Genomic DNA, 18,917 nt, shown 5'->3' with positions numbered 1-18,917 from the left:
TGTGTTAATTGAAGAGATTGTGATTTGGGCTTGTGAATAGGCACTTGCTGCTGTGCTGAGTCACTGATGCCACCTGGGCTACCAAGCCAAGGAAGCTTCTTGGAAGAGGAAATGGTTGGGTTCCTTCCAGGCCAATGATATACCACAGTAACCAGCAGGATGCCTCTCCTTTCTTAATGGCCCAGTCCAGTCACTTTTGTACACTTGGTACGTATCTTTTGCCCTTCCAGAGTGAAGTTTAAAATTATTAGAAACTAAATGATACCATCTAGCAAATACTGCTGTGGCAGACATGGTAAATAGTATTCATAAATTCTGTTATCTATTGAAAGACTTTGTAGGCAGAGAAAGGTAAGCTTTTATCCAACCTCTATAACAATCTTCTATGCATGAAAAACTGCTACTTAAAACAGAACAACAAAGCTAGCCCTAGACTAACCGTTACCCAATGCAGGTTCTCCTGCTCTGAAGGCTTCAGCATCCAACCAGGGAGTGACAATTCTCACCGGATCAAGACCCAGCAAGGCTAAACAAAAGCTCCCCAGATCCAGGGGTTTGTTCAGCCCCGCTCTCCTGGCAATGGAATGATGCCAGCCGGCCAATTGTCTTTCCAGCTGCTATCAATTCACACCCACTGTCCAAAGTCAACGGCTCCAGCCCATCTTCTGCAATATTGGGCCAATCTTCTGGAGAAGAGATCACTCCCTTCATCCCTGATAACTGGAATGTCTCCTAAATCACTGAAATGCTAGTCAACCCTTCCTGACCTCCCAAGGAATCAGTACCTTCACTTTGGCTGTTGCTGTTAAGAGGACGTAATCCGGAAATTCCATGGCTTCACGCTTTTGCTGCTGGGCCTCTTGACCGATCAGTAAATTAAAATGGGTTGCCAAGTGCCGCCTCAGCAGTGTTTTGTTTGGTGGGATGTTAAGCAGCTGCGCCATGGTCTCCACGTTAAAACGAGGCTCCAAAACCTGCACAACAAAAGCAAGATTTTCGAACTGAAATCAAACCGACATTCTTGTAATCTCAAGACTGAGTAACTTCTCATAAAACTCTAAAGGCCTCAACCATTATCAAATTACAAAAAGCAAAAATATCACATTTAAAAAGTAATTTTGATCGTGACTTCCAGAGAGTGACTGCCGGGAACAAATACAAAATCTGTGTCTATCTCTGGTGTTATGCTACGATCTGATAAAAAAATATAAAGCGCCACATTCTTACCATGAGCCCACCATGGACACCACTTCCCCTCAAATTAGGAGCATATTCTGCAAGGTCAACAGAACGCAGCCATTCCATCACCCGATGATTGGTCCACTGTGAAACTTCAGATGGTGTGATGTTATTCTACCAAGAAGAAGCACATTTAACTAGACATCATGCACCAGTTTGCGACCACAATTTTTTGGTTAATTCAGTATTTATAAGTTGTTATATGTGACTTCAAAGTGCACCATTTAGAGTCAAGTTATTGATTAGCAGACCTTCATGACTGTTAAACTCAGCCTTTTCAAATATCTCAAATTGCCTTGCTTTGGCCCTTTCTGCTGTATATAATGGTTTGCCATTGCCTCCCTGTGCTGCAGTTCAAACCCAGCAAGCATGTTCATTGTGTTGGTACTGATCAAGTAGTGTGGCTCTAATTTTGCCAAATGCTGCAAAACTATCCATAAAATGCATCATAGGTCCTCATTTGATACTTCTCTGAATTCTTGTGAATCACCCAGAGAAGTTCAACTATTGGTCATTACAGAAATAACAACAAAATTCTCTTTTGGTGTGAGTTGATGGCTCTTAATTACAATTGGTAACTTGCTTGGGCAAACCCAATTTTTGCCTTTGTGACTGAAATAGTAAATTGTAAACCCACTGAAGGGTTGACAGATGCTGCTGCTGGATTCATTATGGTTAAGTCTTCGCTTGTGTTGGCCTGATAAAAAAGCCATACAATAAAGCTACTGTGTAATATAGGTGTCTTTGAAGAGATTAAATTTCATAACTTTGTTTGTTCTTTCAATTTCCAGAGACGTCCACCTCCAAACCAAACACATTAACCTTGGGGCCAGCTTCCTCTTTGGCTGAGCCTCTGTTACAAAAGGCAATTAAGTAAACTGAAGTAAACAAAGGAACAGGCAATCCAAACCTTTAAAATTTACCCACTTTCTTCTCCCACCTTTCAACCACAGAGGAAGTACACTTGCAGAATGGCCTTGTGGTAGGTAGCTGGGAAGAGCATGAAAATTGCAAGGATGCAGAATTTAGCTAAACATTAGGAGAAGCTACCTATTGGCCAGAACTGTTCAACAGTGGTTGTGGATTCCTGCAGTAAACAGGGTTATTCTCTTAGGTCACTCTGAGTTTTCAAATTATTCTATGATTATATCACTGAAGACAGGAGATGGCCTGAATGCTCTTTCCTGCTAAAAATTAAAACTCTGGACCTATAAGAAACTAGCAGATGATAAAGAAGGGTGGATTAAATTTCCTTTAGCATGGATATGCAAGATTTCTACCTGTCCTATTCTGACATTATCAACCTTATTCTGAAGTGGTACAACCCAAGAAGGCCTCTATAACCTGTGATAAGTAGCTCTAACATTGCATTCGAATGTTCACAGAAATACTAGTGAGCAAATACTTAGTGGAAAGTCAAATACAAGCTGGGATCCATTCAGTGTGGTAATTTCATTGGCTGAGATTTGGAGATGAAAGTGGTAATCCATTTTCAGAAGTTTAAAACAGAATAGGGAAAGTTGACAGACAGTGATAAATATATAGGCTGTAAAGTAAAGGGAGGGATCAAGGTTCACAAGTTCAGGCAATACATCCTAGGAAAGAAAATGAAATACACAATAGCATTGTGTAGTTGCATTTATTGTATTGACTCGATAGCCGCTGTAAGCACTTGAAGTGCTTACCTCATCTGAAGGTCTTCTGCGGAGACAGTTGGGTTCAAAGTTATTTATTCTTAGTACTTGAATGGCACGTTTGATGCTCAGATGGTGGAGGACACTCACAACTTTCAAAGATAGCAAGTCATCCTGCAAATGCAAAAGTTGAAAGATGCATGAATGAGACTAAGAGCAAGTCCCAAGAGGCCTGGAGGGTATCAAAAGGGCTAGCTGTGGTAGGCTTCAGCACCTAGAGGCAACTTGTCCTGGAGTACCTTAAGCAAAAAATGTATTCTGAGTAGAATGTTCAAGAATTTCATTCAGTCCACATTTTGAAGAGAACCAAACTATTCCAACCTTCCCAAATTAATAGGCAGACTGAAGTTGTTGTTTTGTTTTGACCTTTCCAAATTCTGTTACATAGATCTTGGTTAAAGTGCATGACCAAGTATTAAAAATTGGATTTTGTTATTTTGTTATTTTTTGCATTTGTTAATTGTAAAATGCACAGACAGATGCAGAAACCAGGACAGAACGTTCTTATTAATTAACACATGAGAACTGACTTGAATTACTGTTTACATAACAACCACCACCCCTACACAGTATAAGATTTCATGGATTAGAATCTACTTCATCAGATGCATGGAATGTGCCTCTGGATGGAAAGGCCAATATACATGCCAAGAGCCAACACAAAGCACATTGCCAGAGGAGGCATCCCTTGCTCTTCAGTTCTACTTTCTCAGATAACCACTTTTTGGGTTGGGTCCTTCCGCAATAGGAAGGGGCCCTCTATGACAGACAGGTCTCTAATTTTTTGGGATTGCCCCTCCCTGCATGCCACAGCTCATCCCATTCCTCAGGATCTACCAGACTCCTAATGGCACATCAGCTTTTTTCACACTCAATTTTACCACTGCATGTGTTTCTTTTTCTTTTGGGTCTGCAACAGTTCTTTTCCATTAAGGGTAAAAAAACAGTAGTACAGCTAATGCCATGATTCATGGAAACTTATGAAGGGAAGGATTGGAAGGACAATAACTCACAATGATGATAGTTCATGCTTATATGAAAAGGACTCCAGGTTGAAACTCTGGAAAGGATCAGGTAATAGATGATGGGAAAGACCTCCACCAAGACCCAAGAGACATATGTGTGTGATGCACGGAGACCACGACGAAGAACTACTGACAATCAGACAGTGATGCATTGGACAGACTACTGGTATGGTTGGTGTCAGGTTCCTAACAGAAGTGCCACAAGCACTGAGAATGTGCATTAATACCTGGAAACAAGCAACGTCCCTGTATAGAGCACACATATTTACTGATTTCCTTATCGCACCACACCTCACAAAAAGGGTACGCTTTTAATTCATGACAAGGAAAGAATGGAACTAAGCTCAATTAACAATTTGTGATTAAGCATTTTAGGGTACAATCCTATGCATGTTTGAAGAAGAAATAATCCTAAAACTAGTCATGCTAAACTGAGGAATGCTGGGAACTGTTGCATGTTTTTGTGTCTATACAGGCAAAGGATTGCACCCTTAGTGAAAAAACTAGAATGTCTGGAGCCAGCTTGTCATTTGAAGTCAGTGCTCTTTGATCACCCAAACACTTGTCACCTGCACAATACTTTAATTCAACATAATGGAAGCTACAATATACTGTGGGGTAACTCACAATGTAATATTTTTGTTCTTGGAAAAAAGAGACCCAAAATTCAGAAATCCACTTAACATTAATCATCTTTCAAACATGAAGAAATAAACTAACCTTCAAAACAGTACCGGTTATTAATTACCACTAGACCCATTAACCAGAAGTGTGTGTGATTTGAAAGAAAAGGCTGGAATGTGTCATCTTGAATGTATTGTAAACCTTCTGTGTGCTCCTACGTTTAAATACTTTTCGGAAAATTTCTGGTGAATGGCTGAACTGACAAATCTAACAAAGCATCATGTAAGGACACCCAGCAAATAATATTGAGCATGGTTTATTCAACACTAGAGTAAGAAACTTAATAATAAGGTCAAACAATATCTGTGTTTTAAACATTACTTCCTTGGGGCATGGTGACTCTTTTGTTTTGTTTTTTTCCTTTACACTGAGAATAGAACAAAATTGATAAGGTGAAAGATGTCTTACCTCCTATATATTTAGCACAGACACCACCCACTTTTGAAGTATCCTCCTATTTCACTTCCAATAATTCATAGAGGATCTTGGAAGCTCTGTTTACACACACTTTCGTTTGCTTTTAACAGGTGCAAGTCCTTAACATCTTTTAACTCCCAGATGATTCACAGTGACCAAGGAATTACTCATGGAAAATAACAGCAGTGCAGTCTCCTCTTCAAATATATTTCAGGTCATGCACTGTTACATTCTTTGAACAAACTGAAGGATAGAGTTATCTCTCCTTCTTCCTTCTCTGCTACGTTCAGAAAGAACAGCAGACTTCTACTACAGGAAGTAAGTCAAGAAGAAAATTCTGGGAAACGATATAACTTCACTGAATGCAGCTCTCTTAATTTAAAAGGGGGAAAACACATTCTACTGTTCTGAAAATGTGTGCAGACTGCACAGCATGATTCTGAACAACTTTAGAAAGAAAGAACCCAAATTCTAAGTCATTTCTAAGTACAGTGGTACCTTGGCTCACAAACTCAATCTGTTCCATGACTCTGGTCACAACCCAAATTGGTTGTGAGCCAAGTCAAATTTCCCCATAAGGTTCAATTTAAATAAGGTTAATCCATTCTGTAAATATTTTTTTTAATCACAGGAAAGACGGGCACCATCGCAGGTGCACTGGGGTGAGAGACTGGCATGATCGTGGTTGCGCTCATGCAGGGAAGGCAGGTGCAATAACGGCCATCTCCTCCCCGAGCACAACCATGACCACGGACGTCTTCCCTGCACAAGCACGACCGTGGCCATCTCCCCCCAACCCAGCACAACCGTGATCGCGCCCGGCCTCCCTGCACGAGCATGGCCACAAGCATGGTCGCGCTCAGGCAGGGAGTACGGGTACGATTGCGGCCAGCTCCCCCACTCCCTAGCACAATCGTGGCCATCTTCCCCCTCTGCAAGCACGACCGCGATCACTCCCATGCAGGGAAAACGGTTGCAATCGTGATCGTCACCCGATGTGGAGTTCACGACCTGAGAAAATTTTCTTCTGAAATGTCTGTTCGCAACCCGATTTGGTCATGAACTGAGGCGTTCATGAGCCAAGGTACCACTGTATTCAGAACAAAAGTGTCCTAGTAAGTAAGTAAGAGCACAAGAATGCATGAGGCCTGTTCATTTCATCCTGCAATAGACAATATGTACAGCAAATCAGGACACAATGAAAAGGCATGGCTAGCACATTTTACTACCATGATTAAATGGAAGATGTATGCTGCCTGGAGAATGTAAGATTTGTAAGATTTTTTTTCTGTCTATACATGCTTAAAATGGCACCCTAAAATATTGTTTTCTACATTTCCACAATTATTGATCTGCATTCATTATTTATGTACGAGCAATAACATACATAGTACTACACATCTGGCAAGAGAAATCTGGATAGATACCTGCCTAATCAATCTACTATCCCAAATTCAATGGTGAGGAGAGAAAACAGGGAAGGAAAGGATGGGGAACACAAGGGTCAAGAAGGGTTAATGTGAGAAAATGCATTCACTTGTGCTTAGATGTTGCTATAGTCAAGAAAGAGTTCTGTTATGCAAGGGATTTGCAGAAGCAGTGAGATTTGAAGATAAAGAATGATTAGAATGGAGAGAGGTGAGAACATAATGAGCAGCATGGAAGAATGTGAGGAGATTTCAAGAGACCAGAGATCTTTGGGTTCCTGGAGGTGGTGGAGTTAGAAGAATCAAGGTCTTAGAGAGGACAAGAGATCAAGGCAATTTTTCTGAATGACAAAAGTGGTAGAAAAACATTTTTGCTTACAATAGTCATATAATGGAGCATTCGGCCATCCACCTTTCCTTCATCAAATTGTGTCTTATACTGGGGCAGGCCAATGTCATCTAACCATCCTGGGGATAAAAAGATGCTAGTGAGCATGCATGAACACCAAATGCTAAGTGCAACAGTTTCCCAAATATGTACAGGAACAAATGATGAATATGTGTCCAACAAATATGTTTAAAATTGTGAGTGACTGATGGAAAGGGTGTTTGCTGTCACATGATACATAGAGCAAAATTCAGTATTCCTATTACTAACTACACTTTTGTATTACTAATCTGGATTACTATTACTAATGCAGTGATTGTTAGTATTGGTGCAATAATCCGTGAATTATAAAAATGTGTTCAGAATGGCATAGAACCTTTCAGACTTTTTGTATCTGAGTCTACCCACAACCCAACCCATAGCCTAATAAAGAGTACATGAAGTCTCTGTGTGAGCTCCAGGGTTCATGAAAGGAATTTTACAAATGCAAGTAGGATGTACATGTATCTTCCAAATGCTCAAAGGACATGCATATATGAACACCTCGTTGGATCAAAGTGGTGTGGTAAACAAGGGGAAAGAATTTACTTGTAACCCAGTTGTAATCCAGCTTCCCATGGTTGTTGTCTTCTTCTGACCCTAATGCCTGAAGTGCCAGCTGCAGTTTCTTCCGATGCAGGGGATGCTTTATTCCAAGTTCCTAAATAGGAAACATAAAACAAGTTTTTAAAAATGTATTTATATTCCCTGCCAAAGTCCTAAAACCTACAGCAAATAAGAATACAGATAAAGGGCAATTTTTAAATACCTCTAAAAAATTAAATTTACTTGGCAGTTGCCCATTTATTTGCTTTTGGTATACCCTTTCAAGGAAACATCCATAAATATTATTTTTTTGTGGAGTAAAAATATATATTGTCCCTCAATACAATTAAAATTTTTAATATATTTTTAAAAGCCACAATTGATTGTTCAGGATAACTCACAATGATTCATAATAGACAAGACTCTCCCAGTACTACCCACTTGGAGCGCAATCTTGTTCCTATCTACTCAGAAGTAAGCCCCATTGTCTTCAGAACAGACCTTAATTTAACCACAAACAAAGTCTAAACAAGTTTAGTGAAGTAAGCTTTTTTTAGGTTTACTAATTAAGACTACTTGTGTTTCATTTGATAGGCTGGATCTAAACTTAGCAATGTCTCAGTAGATCCACTGAATTTAAGGGAACTTAAGTCATGACTAGCTCAATTAGCACAGATTTCAGTGGGTCTATGAGCAACAACGCCAACCTATGGTCCCTGGGAAAGTGTTGCAGGGACAACAGGATGGCTTGGAAAATCTCTGACCTTGGAAGGGAGAGTCAGAAATCTGCCTCGGACCCCTTGAGCAAGTGTAGGCAGAACCACACTGCCTCAACAACACCTCTGACAGCAAGTAAAAGGGGGCATGCTGGAGGATGAGAAGGGGAGGAGACTGCAGAGAGCTGACTATGATTGATCCCAAAGCTCCTCCAACTTTGACCCCTAGCCTTCCAAATTGCCATTGCTAGATGAGCTGAAAGCAAAATAAAATAAAAAATAATAAAATAAAATAACTTAGGAAAGAAAGGAAAAGATCACTTCCACCATGCCTACTGGTAGAATCTGGGAGGTGTCCGAGTTTGGGGGTTTCCATCCAAGAAGCCAAGGCACAGTCCATCAGACCAAGCCCAAGTCATTGCTATCTTATGAGTTTAAAAAAATCATTAAACAAAGTACTAAAAGGTTGAATATAAACTTCTAAAATTTTTATAAAATTCTGCTCAAAACACTTCAAATGTTGGGCACAGTAGGTTTTAAATTTTGTTTTATTATCTTACATGTATTTGTTATTGCAACACTCAATATTATTTATAACACACATTGCAGATAAAGTATGCCTTTGAAAAAATGTGCTATATTAGCTAGAAGGACTGCCTAGTTTATATAAGCACTCAGAAAAGCATATATATTCATCTGTAATTTCTTCCTTTCGGTACTTTTTTGTTCTCCATCCAGATTTTGCATGTGGTACTTTTGCATTCTGTGACAAAGTACTAATAATTTATCACTCTGAATGCTTTTCTTAAAATTTATCTGTGGGAGACCAACTGAAGAATTTAATGATAAAGGGAAAATTTACTATATGCAGTTTAATTAATGCAGAACAAAATGGAACTTGTCTCAAATATCGTTGATGATTTATACTTTAATGCAAATTATATGCAATCATTAATAACATTAATAACTGATTCAAAGCAATTGAAAAATGTATTGGCTTAGAGAACTATAATTGTCTTTTTAATGAGCTTCAACAAAGTATTCAATGACAGAAAGAGAGAAATTTTGGGTTTTTTTTTTTAAATATACTAGGTTATAAAATATGTTATATTTGTGTAAAATCCCTTGGCATTCTTATTTCTCTTTCACATTTTTTTCTGTATTCTATTTCTTTTAGGGGAAAAAAACCCCTTACTACACACACACTCCTTTGGGGAATTTCCTTTCCCCAGCACAGCCACCACTTATGCCTTCACTGGATAAACCCACCTTTGAAGTTTCTTATTTATAGCAACTACTCAACATTCAAGAGCTGAACAAACTTTCAGTTTCGCCAGACTCACCTTGAACATTGTTCAAGAAAAGTGACACATCATTTTTTAAAGCAAATGTTCAACTCTCATGTTTAAGCAAAACAAATCTTGGGAAAAGGGGCAGTCATTCATATTTGAAAAGGGTACTGCTATTAGCATTGTCTATGCACAGAGCCAAGCTTGCTTTGCCAGGAAGCGTGGTAACAGTGTGTTGCACATTACAATGCCCTTCAGTGAAATCAACAACACAGCATATTGTAGCCATGCTTTCACAAAAAACAGGCCGGTAAATCAGCATCTTATTATAACTGTCACTCATCTTGCACAGACTATACCTGAAGCAAATATGCCACTTAAATATTTACCTTCTCCAAATCAGTCTGAGAAGCTTGCAAGAGAGTCTGGCCAGAAAGTATCCAGTGTTTGCCATGATTTATGTAAGACCCCAAGCCCTGCTCCTGAAGCCAGTTACATACTTGCTCCTTCGTCCATTTAGCAAATGGCATATCCAAATCACTAAAAATGAAATATATATGTATATGTATAAATATTTCAAAACTGGCACTTTAGACAAAAAGATACATTCTGAGAATGCCTCTGAAACCCAACTTATATGTTGCTAATGTATGAAATTCCATTCAAGGCAGTCCTTGTTACAAAAGTGTTGGGGGAAAAGGTCTAGAACTGCACTTTAGACGTAGCACCACAGTTACAAATTCAGGTGTGGGATTCTTGATTCTGGCAACAATAGTCACTCAAACCTGTTGGTTATACATTTTAAATGTTAGAATGAACTTTTAGAAATGAACACCTCCCACAAGGATCCCAACAAGTATGAGGAAGGTTCTTCCCTCAAAACCTTTAAGAAACCGTTTACAGTCCCCTAAATCTAAATAGTTTGCCACTTTGCCAGTAAATCATTTCGAGTTGAGTTCAGCCCAACTTATCCAAGGGCATTCTTGCTGATGAGTGAAAAAGCAAACAGAGGCAAGTTTTTCCCTTGCTGTCTCAGTGGTTCTCTCTTACTTTGATTGCCCAAGATCTCTGGACCAGCCAAGTCGTGGGCCTGCAGTTGCTCTTGTGCCTCCTCGTTTGAACTCTGTCTCTGTCATATCATCCGGATTAAATGTGGTAGACTGGCTTCTTCTGAGTCTGAAAAAAGGCCAGAGTGAGTCGGGGGGGGGGGGGGAGAGAAGATATCAAAGAGGCTTCACAATTTAAGAGCCACCTTCTCAGTTCAGACCAATGGCCGACCTAGCGCAGCATCTTATTCCACACACTGGCCAATCAAATGCATGCAGGCTAGAAAGGCAATCACATTATCACTGCTGCCTGAAGTTTTGTAAGATCCATCAGTTTAAACTAGCATAAAAAAGACAGTGGACAAAGAATAACAAACCTCTCCACAATACAGCCACAGCTTTTCTACTTCATTGTTCTCTCACAGCCATTTAAAAATATAAAGATACCTCCAAGTGCCACTTCCAAGGGAAGCTTGGTTGGTGGCAAAAAGGAAAAGGACCTTTTCAGTGATGGCCCCTAGTTATGGAACAAATTCTCCACTAAGGCCTAATATATTTTCACTGCCAGGTTAAGACTATCCTCTGCCACAGGGCACTTAATTAGTTTGAGGCTACTTAGTTTGTTGGCTACTTAGGATGTAATTGGCCACTCGTTAACATTTGTTTTAAATTTGGCTTAAATTGTGAATGGTTAATTTTCTGATATTTTTATTGTTATTTGTATTTTATATTGTAATTTATGTGTTGTTGCAAATTTCCCTGAGAGCTTCAACTATTGGGCAGCATAGAAATAAAAAAATAAAAAAATGTATTTATATCCTGCCCTTTTCCCTTCAAGGAACCCAAGACAGCTTACATAATTTTCCACCTGCTCTCCATTTTATCCTCACAAAAACCCTGTCAAGGTAGGTCAAGCTGAGAGTCATTGTCTGGTTAAAGACACTCAGGGAACTTCATGGCCAAGCAGTATTAGAACCTGGACCTCCTGAATACTCATCCAACACTTGAGACACATCACACCAGCTCTCATATGCTGAGCTCAGGTGTAAAAGTTGAAGGAAAAGAGTACTGGCAGAGCAGATGCCAGAGAAGATGAGGGTCACAAAATTAGAAAAAAGGGTACATGTGCCCTTTGATACATATAGTATCAAAGAAAATTTAGATTCAGCAGCAACATTCATCTTGTTAGATAAGCTAAAATGCTATTAAGCCATTAACATCTTTGGATTAATAGTCAAGTGAACTTTAAACTGAAATCTGTAAAATTTCAATATCACTTAACCAAACACTTTCAAAGCACTGATTTTGGACTGGATGAAGTAACTCTGGGAATCCCTTTGCTCAGACAATGAGAAATGGTCCATGGAATGGAGTGCTCTTTACTCTAGGGGACAGCAACACACAGTCCACCAGCCCCATATTGTCACCTCCACACGCACGTAGTCACAGCAACAAAACTCTAAAGCAAATTACTGCTTTGAGGGAGGGGGAATGAAAGGGCAAAGGTCATTTACAAGATGTCTAAACAGCTGAGTTTTAGTTTGTTTCCAAGATAAATTTGGCCCTTTGGGCAATCAATTGTAATTCCAGAACGTCAAAAAACACTAAACTTTGCTTGGAAGATACTAAATTAAACGATTGTAGCTCGGAATGCTTTTGCCTCCAAATTTCAGCAGCAGACTAGCAATTCCAGCTTTTTCTTCCAGCCATCCCACATACTACGGTCCATACAAGGTATGTAGGAGTCAAAAGAAGTTCCTGGACTTCCGATGTTGCTCACCCATCCCCATCGCCATCGCCATGCCCAAACTGTCCCTTCTGTTGAACAAATTCTTCTCACCCAACTTTACCAAGGTTACTCATCAATAGTAGTAATCAGTTTCTTCTGAAGGACACTGAAGCTGGTCAGCATGTCCCAATTAAGAGAAAATGCAGTCACTGCTACTACTGTTGATATAGCACCAAACAAGATAGAGGGGTGAGTGTGATATTCATTCCAAGAGTGCAGCAGCTGGGAACAGATGCATCCAATTCCATGACCCACTCCCCATCTTTTAATCATAGGGAAGAAATCCTCAGCATAAAATCCATACCATACTGGTACTCAAGCCATTATGATGTTCAGTAGAGTAATAACTTGGTTACCTTCCAAACAATTTCTTGATTCCTCTGGCTTTCTTTTTAGAGTCAGGAGAAGGTGGTGTCAAAGGCCCACCTTCTACAACTTTTGGTCGAGGAGGCAAGCCAGCCAGATCTAAGTGATCTGCAGATCCTTTCTCCGTCTCTGCTATTAAATAAAAGTGAACCCCAGTTAACAACATTAATCTGTAATTCTTATATTAGATTCTTTTTCACTGTCCTTTTCCATTGGGTGAAATAATGTTAACTAAAAGTCATCTGTTATACGAAGAGATAAATTTGCTGTGTCCTCCATTCACTTCCATAGCAGCTTTCATATAGCCTAGAGTGCCTGATCCTGCATAATCTTGGAAACTAGGCAGGAATTGGGCCTCATTGAAATCTGGATGGGTGACTTCAAGTGTTGTGAACTACCCAGAGAGCTTTGGCTAGAAGCTTTATAGAAATGTAATGTAATAATAATAATTTGCTAGGCATTTATAAAACATAATTTAAGTAAATGACCTAAGAAATCCAAACCAGATTATCTACACAAGGGCTAGCCTCTACTAATCCCTTTCTATTACAGCTACATATGATACAACAAGTATTGCTCTAAAGCAAACCAGTGGTTAAAAATGTGTATAGCTTACTATGAATTTCCAAAAGGCAAGGACTATCAGCAATTGTATTGACAATCTCTTATGTAACTGATGAAGTTATCAGGAAATGGTGAGTGTTGGCCATCAGCTACTGTTTGCTGTCAACAATCAGCAGTATTAGTCCCAATTGTTCAAGAGGTTGATAACTTTCTCCTGCAACTATCAATGATCTTCATATTTTGGACATTCACTAGGAACATATACAAGTAAAAATAGTTGGCAAGTGTTACAAAGGGACTTTGACACTGCATGTTTAACAGTGCACCAATTTTGTTTAGTTAGTTACAGTGCTGTGGTAAAGAGACAGGAAAACCTTTTCAGAATATTTTAATGGTATGTTATTTGTTATTTTTTATTAATACAACCTTAGTACGCAGTGGCAAATGTGGGAGCTGCTTCAACCAGTTTTTTGTAATTTCTATTAACTGTATCTGTTCTTCTCACAACACACAAAATACTTAGCTACAGGCAGTTATTTCTGAAATTTGCAAAGCAAATTTGTATGTTCAAACATAAGACAAATCTAATAAGGATACACTTTTGGTAATTCTACAAGAGGCCAAAAACTCTGTTAGCTCTGGAAGCTTCACTGAGTCTTTTACATAAGAAGTGCTTTATGATGTTGCAAATCACCACACAGTTCCAATTACATCCAATTTCATTTTATGCTCTTTCAACACCTGAAACTAGGTACAAATAATCTAATTTACTGCTGAAAAATCAATTGCCTTCTGATTGCCAAATGACACCTGAAGAGACCAAGTGTGAAAGACAAAGGGTCAGAATTTCATGGCATTTTAATCAGGTATAAAAAGGTTAATGAAATGCTCTGTTCTGACTTAATAGCATCAACAGAATCTGAGGAAACAGATGAAAAGCATGCTCTCCCCCTTTTTTTTGTAAATTATTTTGGGAGTCCCCAATGTAGACACTGATTTTAATCCTTTTTAATATACATAAATGGAGTTTTAGCAAATGCATGCAACTTTCCAGCAGACCAAATATCCAACTAAGAATCAATTTCAAGCTGACATCTACATGTTATTCATTGAAGTCTTTAAGGTCTTCAATCCATAGTTTATTTTTCCAATTTTGCAATCTTAGTATTTTAGCTGTCTAAACAATATATTTCCTCTTTCATTTGCCAATTCTTTGGAGCAGATAAATACTTTAAAATAACTTATACATCAGTGAATATTAAAGACTGTTCTAATACAAAATGTATTGATGTAAAACCTCTTTCCCCAAAGAAGCAACTACAGGGCATTGCCAAAATATATGATTAAAAGAAACACTAGTTGCACTGCACCACCAGCTATTAGCTGAATTAGACAATCCCTTCTTAATGAGCTGTTGTGGTGTTCAGAAGAAATAAATCAAATATTCTGCTTAAGATGTAAGATGCATAGACACAAACAGACAATGAAGCGGCAGTCCACTGATCAGGCATTTTCTTTGGTGCCTAAGTACATCTCTAAATGTGCTCACAAGTCCAAAAATGCTGGGGACCCCTGCTGACTTTTCCAAAGAGAAAAAAAGTTGAATGATCTGAGGGTTCTCAAATGCTGCTTCCAAATAAAGTAATTCTCAAGTTCTATACAGAGCATTTACACAACCACAGGCTTGTTTGGATAGCCAGCTACACAGCAGGAAATTGCTCCAACAGCATAGATAGGAATCAAGGCTCAGGTCCCCCTTCTCCCAACTTGCAGCTGGAACAGAAAGAACCACTCCAGTTACTCCTTAAAGGTAAGAATAGGGAGTTTGGAGTGATTCAGAAGGCAGTGCGGAAACCAACACTACCAGGATAACAGGCCAACCTGGGAGATCCCAAGCCTTGTCCTCTCCTGCACCAAAGTGCCTCACTCAGACGGCCAAAAGCAGACGTCTAAGCACTTTACAGAACAAGAGGAACACGGAAGCAAGGTCAGTCTCTACACTTCTCCTGCTCTCCACAGAATGTCTCACATCATCTGTGTTCAGTGGACTACCAGCATTAGTTACTGGAATAAAATAAATTTTAAAAATTGATTTGGACCTTGCCTTCCTGTCAAAAATAGCACTCAAGTTAGCTCACAAAAATGATTCACAATCAACACATAAAAATGCAACATTAGTACTAACGTTACCACTATCACAACTGCTTTCCATGTATTGGACTCAACAAACAAGCAGACACTTCTACATGAGTTAAAATATGGATTTGTACCCCTCCCCATTGCCCCACATAAACTACACGTACAGTAGCAATGCAATGATACAGCAGGGGTGTGCCAGCAAGTGCAGATAAACAAAGGAGCAAACAACAAAAACAAAGGCCAAATTCTTCTTCCAACATTACACAACAATGAACTCAGCTTTATTGCTGGAAGGACATGGGGAAAAGCTGCAGCCAAACCTAACAAGGAAGTGTAAACAGTGCAGGTGCTGCAAGTCCACTGGTCCCCAGTGTCTTGATCTCACTTAAACTTTCCAAGTGCGCACTTAACTATGCACCTAAAAATAAACGTGAGAACCCACTCTGAGGAAAGCTTTGAAAGAATGCTCAAAACAACGAGACAGACCACATGACACTATGAAAATTGCAAAAAACATTGGCCAGGACTGAAAAAGGCTGAGACTATAAATTTCACCAAAGCAGGTAAAGAAACATTGTGTTAGCGTTTCTTCTTTCCTTTCCTTTTTTAAAGAGGTATTGAATGCTGAAATTATTCAGGAAAAGAGACTGCAGGCTGCTTTGATTACATGAAGGACTGCCACATTGCAACACATAATATGCTTTTTTCCTTTGAGGATCTTTCTCACTTTCCTCATTCATATACTGCAATCCTAAATAGACTGCTTGGAAACATGTTCCATTGATTTTTTTCCCCACTTAGACTATTCATTTATTACACTGAACAGAGTGCTCAGTCTGCAACTCTCTCCAGAGGAGAAAAGCAACAAATGAAATGGCACTGGATTACAGAATATTGGAAAACTGAGCTTATTTTTATTTAATGATGACATGGAGATGTAGCTTCGGGGCACTAAAACGTGAGGCCATCTCAGGAGCCTTAAGCCGCAAGCACTTGGTTCATATTGCATCATGATTAAAGGGCCTCAGGCAAAGCTGTGATGCCAGTACCATAAAATTATAGACACTGCCATTCTTGGACTTTAGCACTGGCAACTAGAATTTCATGGATGCTTTTTAAGCCATTTCTTGTCAGCATGGGTTATCATGGTGAAACAATGCAGCAGGCTCTTAGCAGATGTAAGAAATGTGAAGAGATGAAAGGCAAAGTGATGAATGAACATTCAGGCAAGGAGGACTTTGCTGTAGGGCCTGCATGCCTGCAGCTCAGCATTAGCGGATCTCACAACATGGTGCAAAAAATGCATGCAGGTCTACTGTACCTAAGGTGGGTGCACTTGCACTTCGACTGCGATCTTCAGGCATCCAAATAACGCACATAATCACAGGCAGCACAAAGGGGAGGGAGGTACCCGGGACAACAAGATAAGACATATCAAAACTTAACACTGGCAACACAAGGGGAGAACAGTACCAAACAAAGGTGCATGCGAAACACACACAGTAACATACAAATGGGCAACATTAGAATTGTCAAACATTCAGTCACTTACACCAACCAATTACATTTTCAGGCCTGCATAAATGGCAGGAAGGAAGAATGTACAACATTTATTTGCAGAGTGATTAGTATTTATTTTATTATCTTAGAAATACAAATTGATCCTGTATGGCAAACAGAGGCTGCAGTGTCTGTCTGTGTCTTTGTTAGCTCTCACAACTACCTACTATTTAAAAATCTTACGTGCGGGTGACTATATATCATACTCTCACCTTATCTTTACAACTACTACACAAGGGAACAGGATTAAGCTTTGGGGAAGCATTTAAGTTGCTCCTTCGTTGAAAAATCTTTAGATATGTTAATTATGTTCACAGATATTTTAATGAACTATATTTTTGCATGCATTAGTAATTAAATATAAATTACCTATGGAATAAAATTTTTGACAGTTATACAAAATGTAATAGTTTAGAAAACTATTAAGTATGGCTTGACTTGTAGAAATCCTTGGGACTCAACCACTGGATCCCAGTGACTGATGTGGCAGGACTCTAAAGGCAACAATAGATTGTGTTAAAATCTCCTTTCAGACAAGTTAGGAGGAGATAGTTATTTTGTTTTCTTGGAAATGTTTAAAAACATTTTTGGCTGCATTCACACATAAGACTAAGCAAAAAATTGCTATTCACAGGGACAGCCTGAAGGAAGTTGCTGGAAACGTTACCTACTATCTCTGCAAACAGCACGATGAAGTCTGCCCTTATCATTCATTTCTTTCACTGTAACATTCAAAGACTTATTAAATTGATAGGAACACAGTGAAAGCTGCATTGTCACCTGCCTCGCATACAGATAAAATCCCCACAAAACTTGAGACAATAAGGAAATATCAAGACAATTGCTGAAGATGCACTCTTTCTATGGCCTAAGCACAATTTGCACACGGTAGAGGCAGGGATATGATCAGAAAAACATGACAAACCACTTCCAATGCTATGATGGAAAAGGACAAGGTGAGGAGGAATGGAGGCTCTGTCCTTGCTAAGCACACAATGAAATAAAGATCCTACACTCCAAATACGGAGCACATGTGTGACCAGACAGTCTACTAAAATAGGGTTTCATTACTAGGCAATGGTTTGACTGGGAAGGAGGAAATGGGGAAGTGCCATAAGGCTCTAACACTGGACTGTAGGGCTTTGGAAGTGAGCAGTCTCCATCAAAGAAAGAACCCATGCAGTTCCAATTCACTACACCCACAATGTGTTCCTGGTTCTCTGACACTCGTACCTGCACTCTATCTAGCAGCTCAAAGGCAAGATGGCCAGCACATACTGGCACGTGAATTATAAATTTAGGCCGCATATCATGCCTCCACACAACATATTCTTTCTGAAACATATGCCAAAGGTTGCACTTGAAATAAACATGCAGAACCACAAGAAGAATAAAATAGAATGCACATGCCACTTTAGAATTCATAGAATCATAGAGCTGGAAGTGGCCAAGATGGCCACTGGGTCCAACCCCTTGCTGGTGCAGGACACCAATTCACAGCATCTGCACTGAAGTGTTCCCCTCCATTAAAAAACATTTTTTGTTTATGCAATGCCTGCTGCTTATTGCATGTTTTAAATGTTAAAGACACCACTCATACTAGATATTCTTCTATGCTACCTAATTTAGATGGATACAGTGGAAATACTAAATCCCAATTCCTACTGAACCTACCCAAGTTAGGCGCACTTGCTGTCCTTTTGCTACTTTTGATCTTGAAAAAGCCTCTCCCAAATGAAGACCGGGCTTTACGGGTCCCAAAGGCATCTTCCTCACCTGGAGATTTAGGAGGGAGGGTTCCATATTTGCTACTCCCAATCGGTGCTTTGCCCTGATGGGTTAGGAAAAGAAAGATTCAAAACTAGTCAACTACATCTGTGCAGTGAGAGCATTATATTCAAGTGTAACATAATAAACAAAAATGAGAAATAATGAATTTTCAACTAGAAGACAGCAGTTACGGGTGAGGTTATGGTTGTGGTTTGCAAT

General features: G+C 39.3%; 1 protein-coding gene across 4 annotated transcripts in view; it reads right to left on the bottom strand.

Moving 5' to 3' along the window:
• PPFIBP1 (PPFIA binding protein 1) overlaps positions 1-18,917 on the bottom strand; it is a 136,364-nt gene that overhangs the window by 5,312 nt on the left and 112,135 nt on the right. For 2 of the 4 annotated variants that reach the window (XM_044423135.1, XM_044423136.1), the window contains 10 exons: positions 18,603-18,759; positions 16,690-16,722; positions 12,656-12,797; positions 10,515-10,640; positions 9,854-10,004; positions 7,463-7,574; positions 6,866-6,954; positions 2,925-3,047; positions 1,228-1,353; positions 786-974 (listed from right to left, as the gene is read on the bottom strand). In XM_044423135.1, coding sequence (XP_044279070.1) covers positions 786-974; positions 1,228-1,353; positions 2,925-3,047; positions 6,866-6,954; positions 7,463-7,574; positions 9,854-10,004; positions 10,515-10,640; positions 12,656-12,797; positions 16,690-16,722; positions 18,603-18,759 — 1,248 coding nt within the window. The remainder of the gene's footprint in view (positions 1-785; positions 975-1,227; positions 1,354-2,924; positions 3,048-6,865; positions 6,955-7,462; positions 7,575-9,853; positions 10,005-10,514; positions 10,641-12,655; positions 12,798-16,689; positions 16,723-18,602; positions 18,760-18,917) is intronic. The other 2 variants (XM_044423137.1, XM_044423138.1) reach the window with 1 other exon arrangement.

Source organism: Varanus komodoensis, unplaced genomic scaffold (assembly GCF_004798865.1).
Source record: "Varanus komodoensis strain SLA01 unplaced genomic scaffold, ASM479886v1 scaffold13_3, whole genome shotgun sequence".
Lineage (NCBI taxonomy): Eukaryota > Metazoa > Chordata > Lepidosauria > Squamata > Varanidae > Varanus > Varanus komodoensis.
This window is presented reverse-complemented; position numbering and strand designations above follow the sequence as displayed.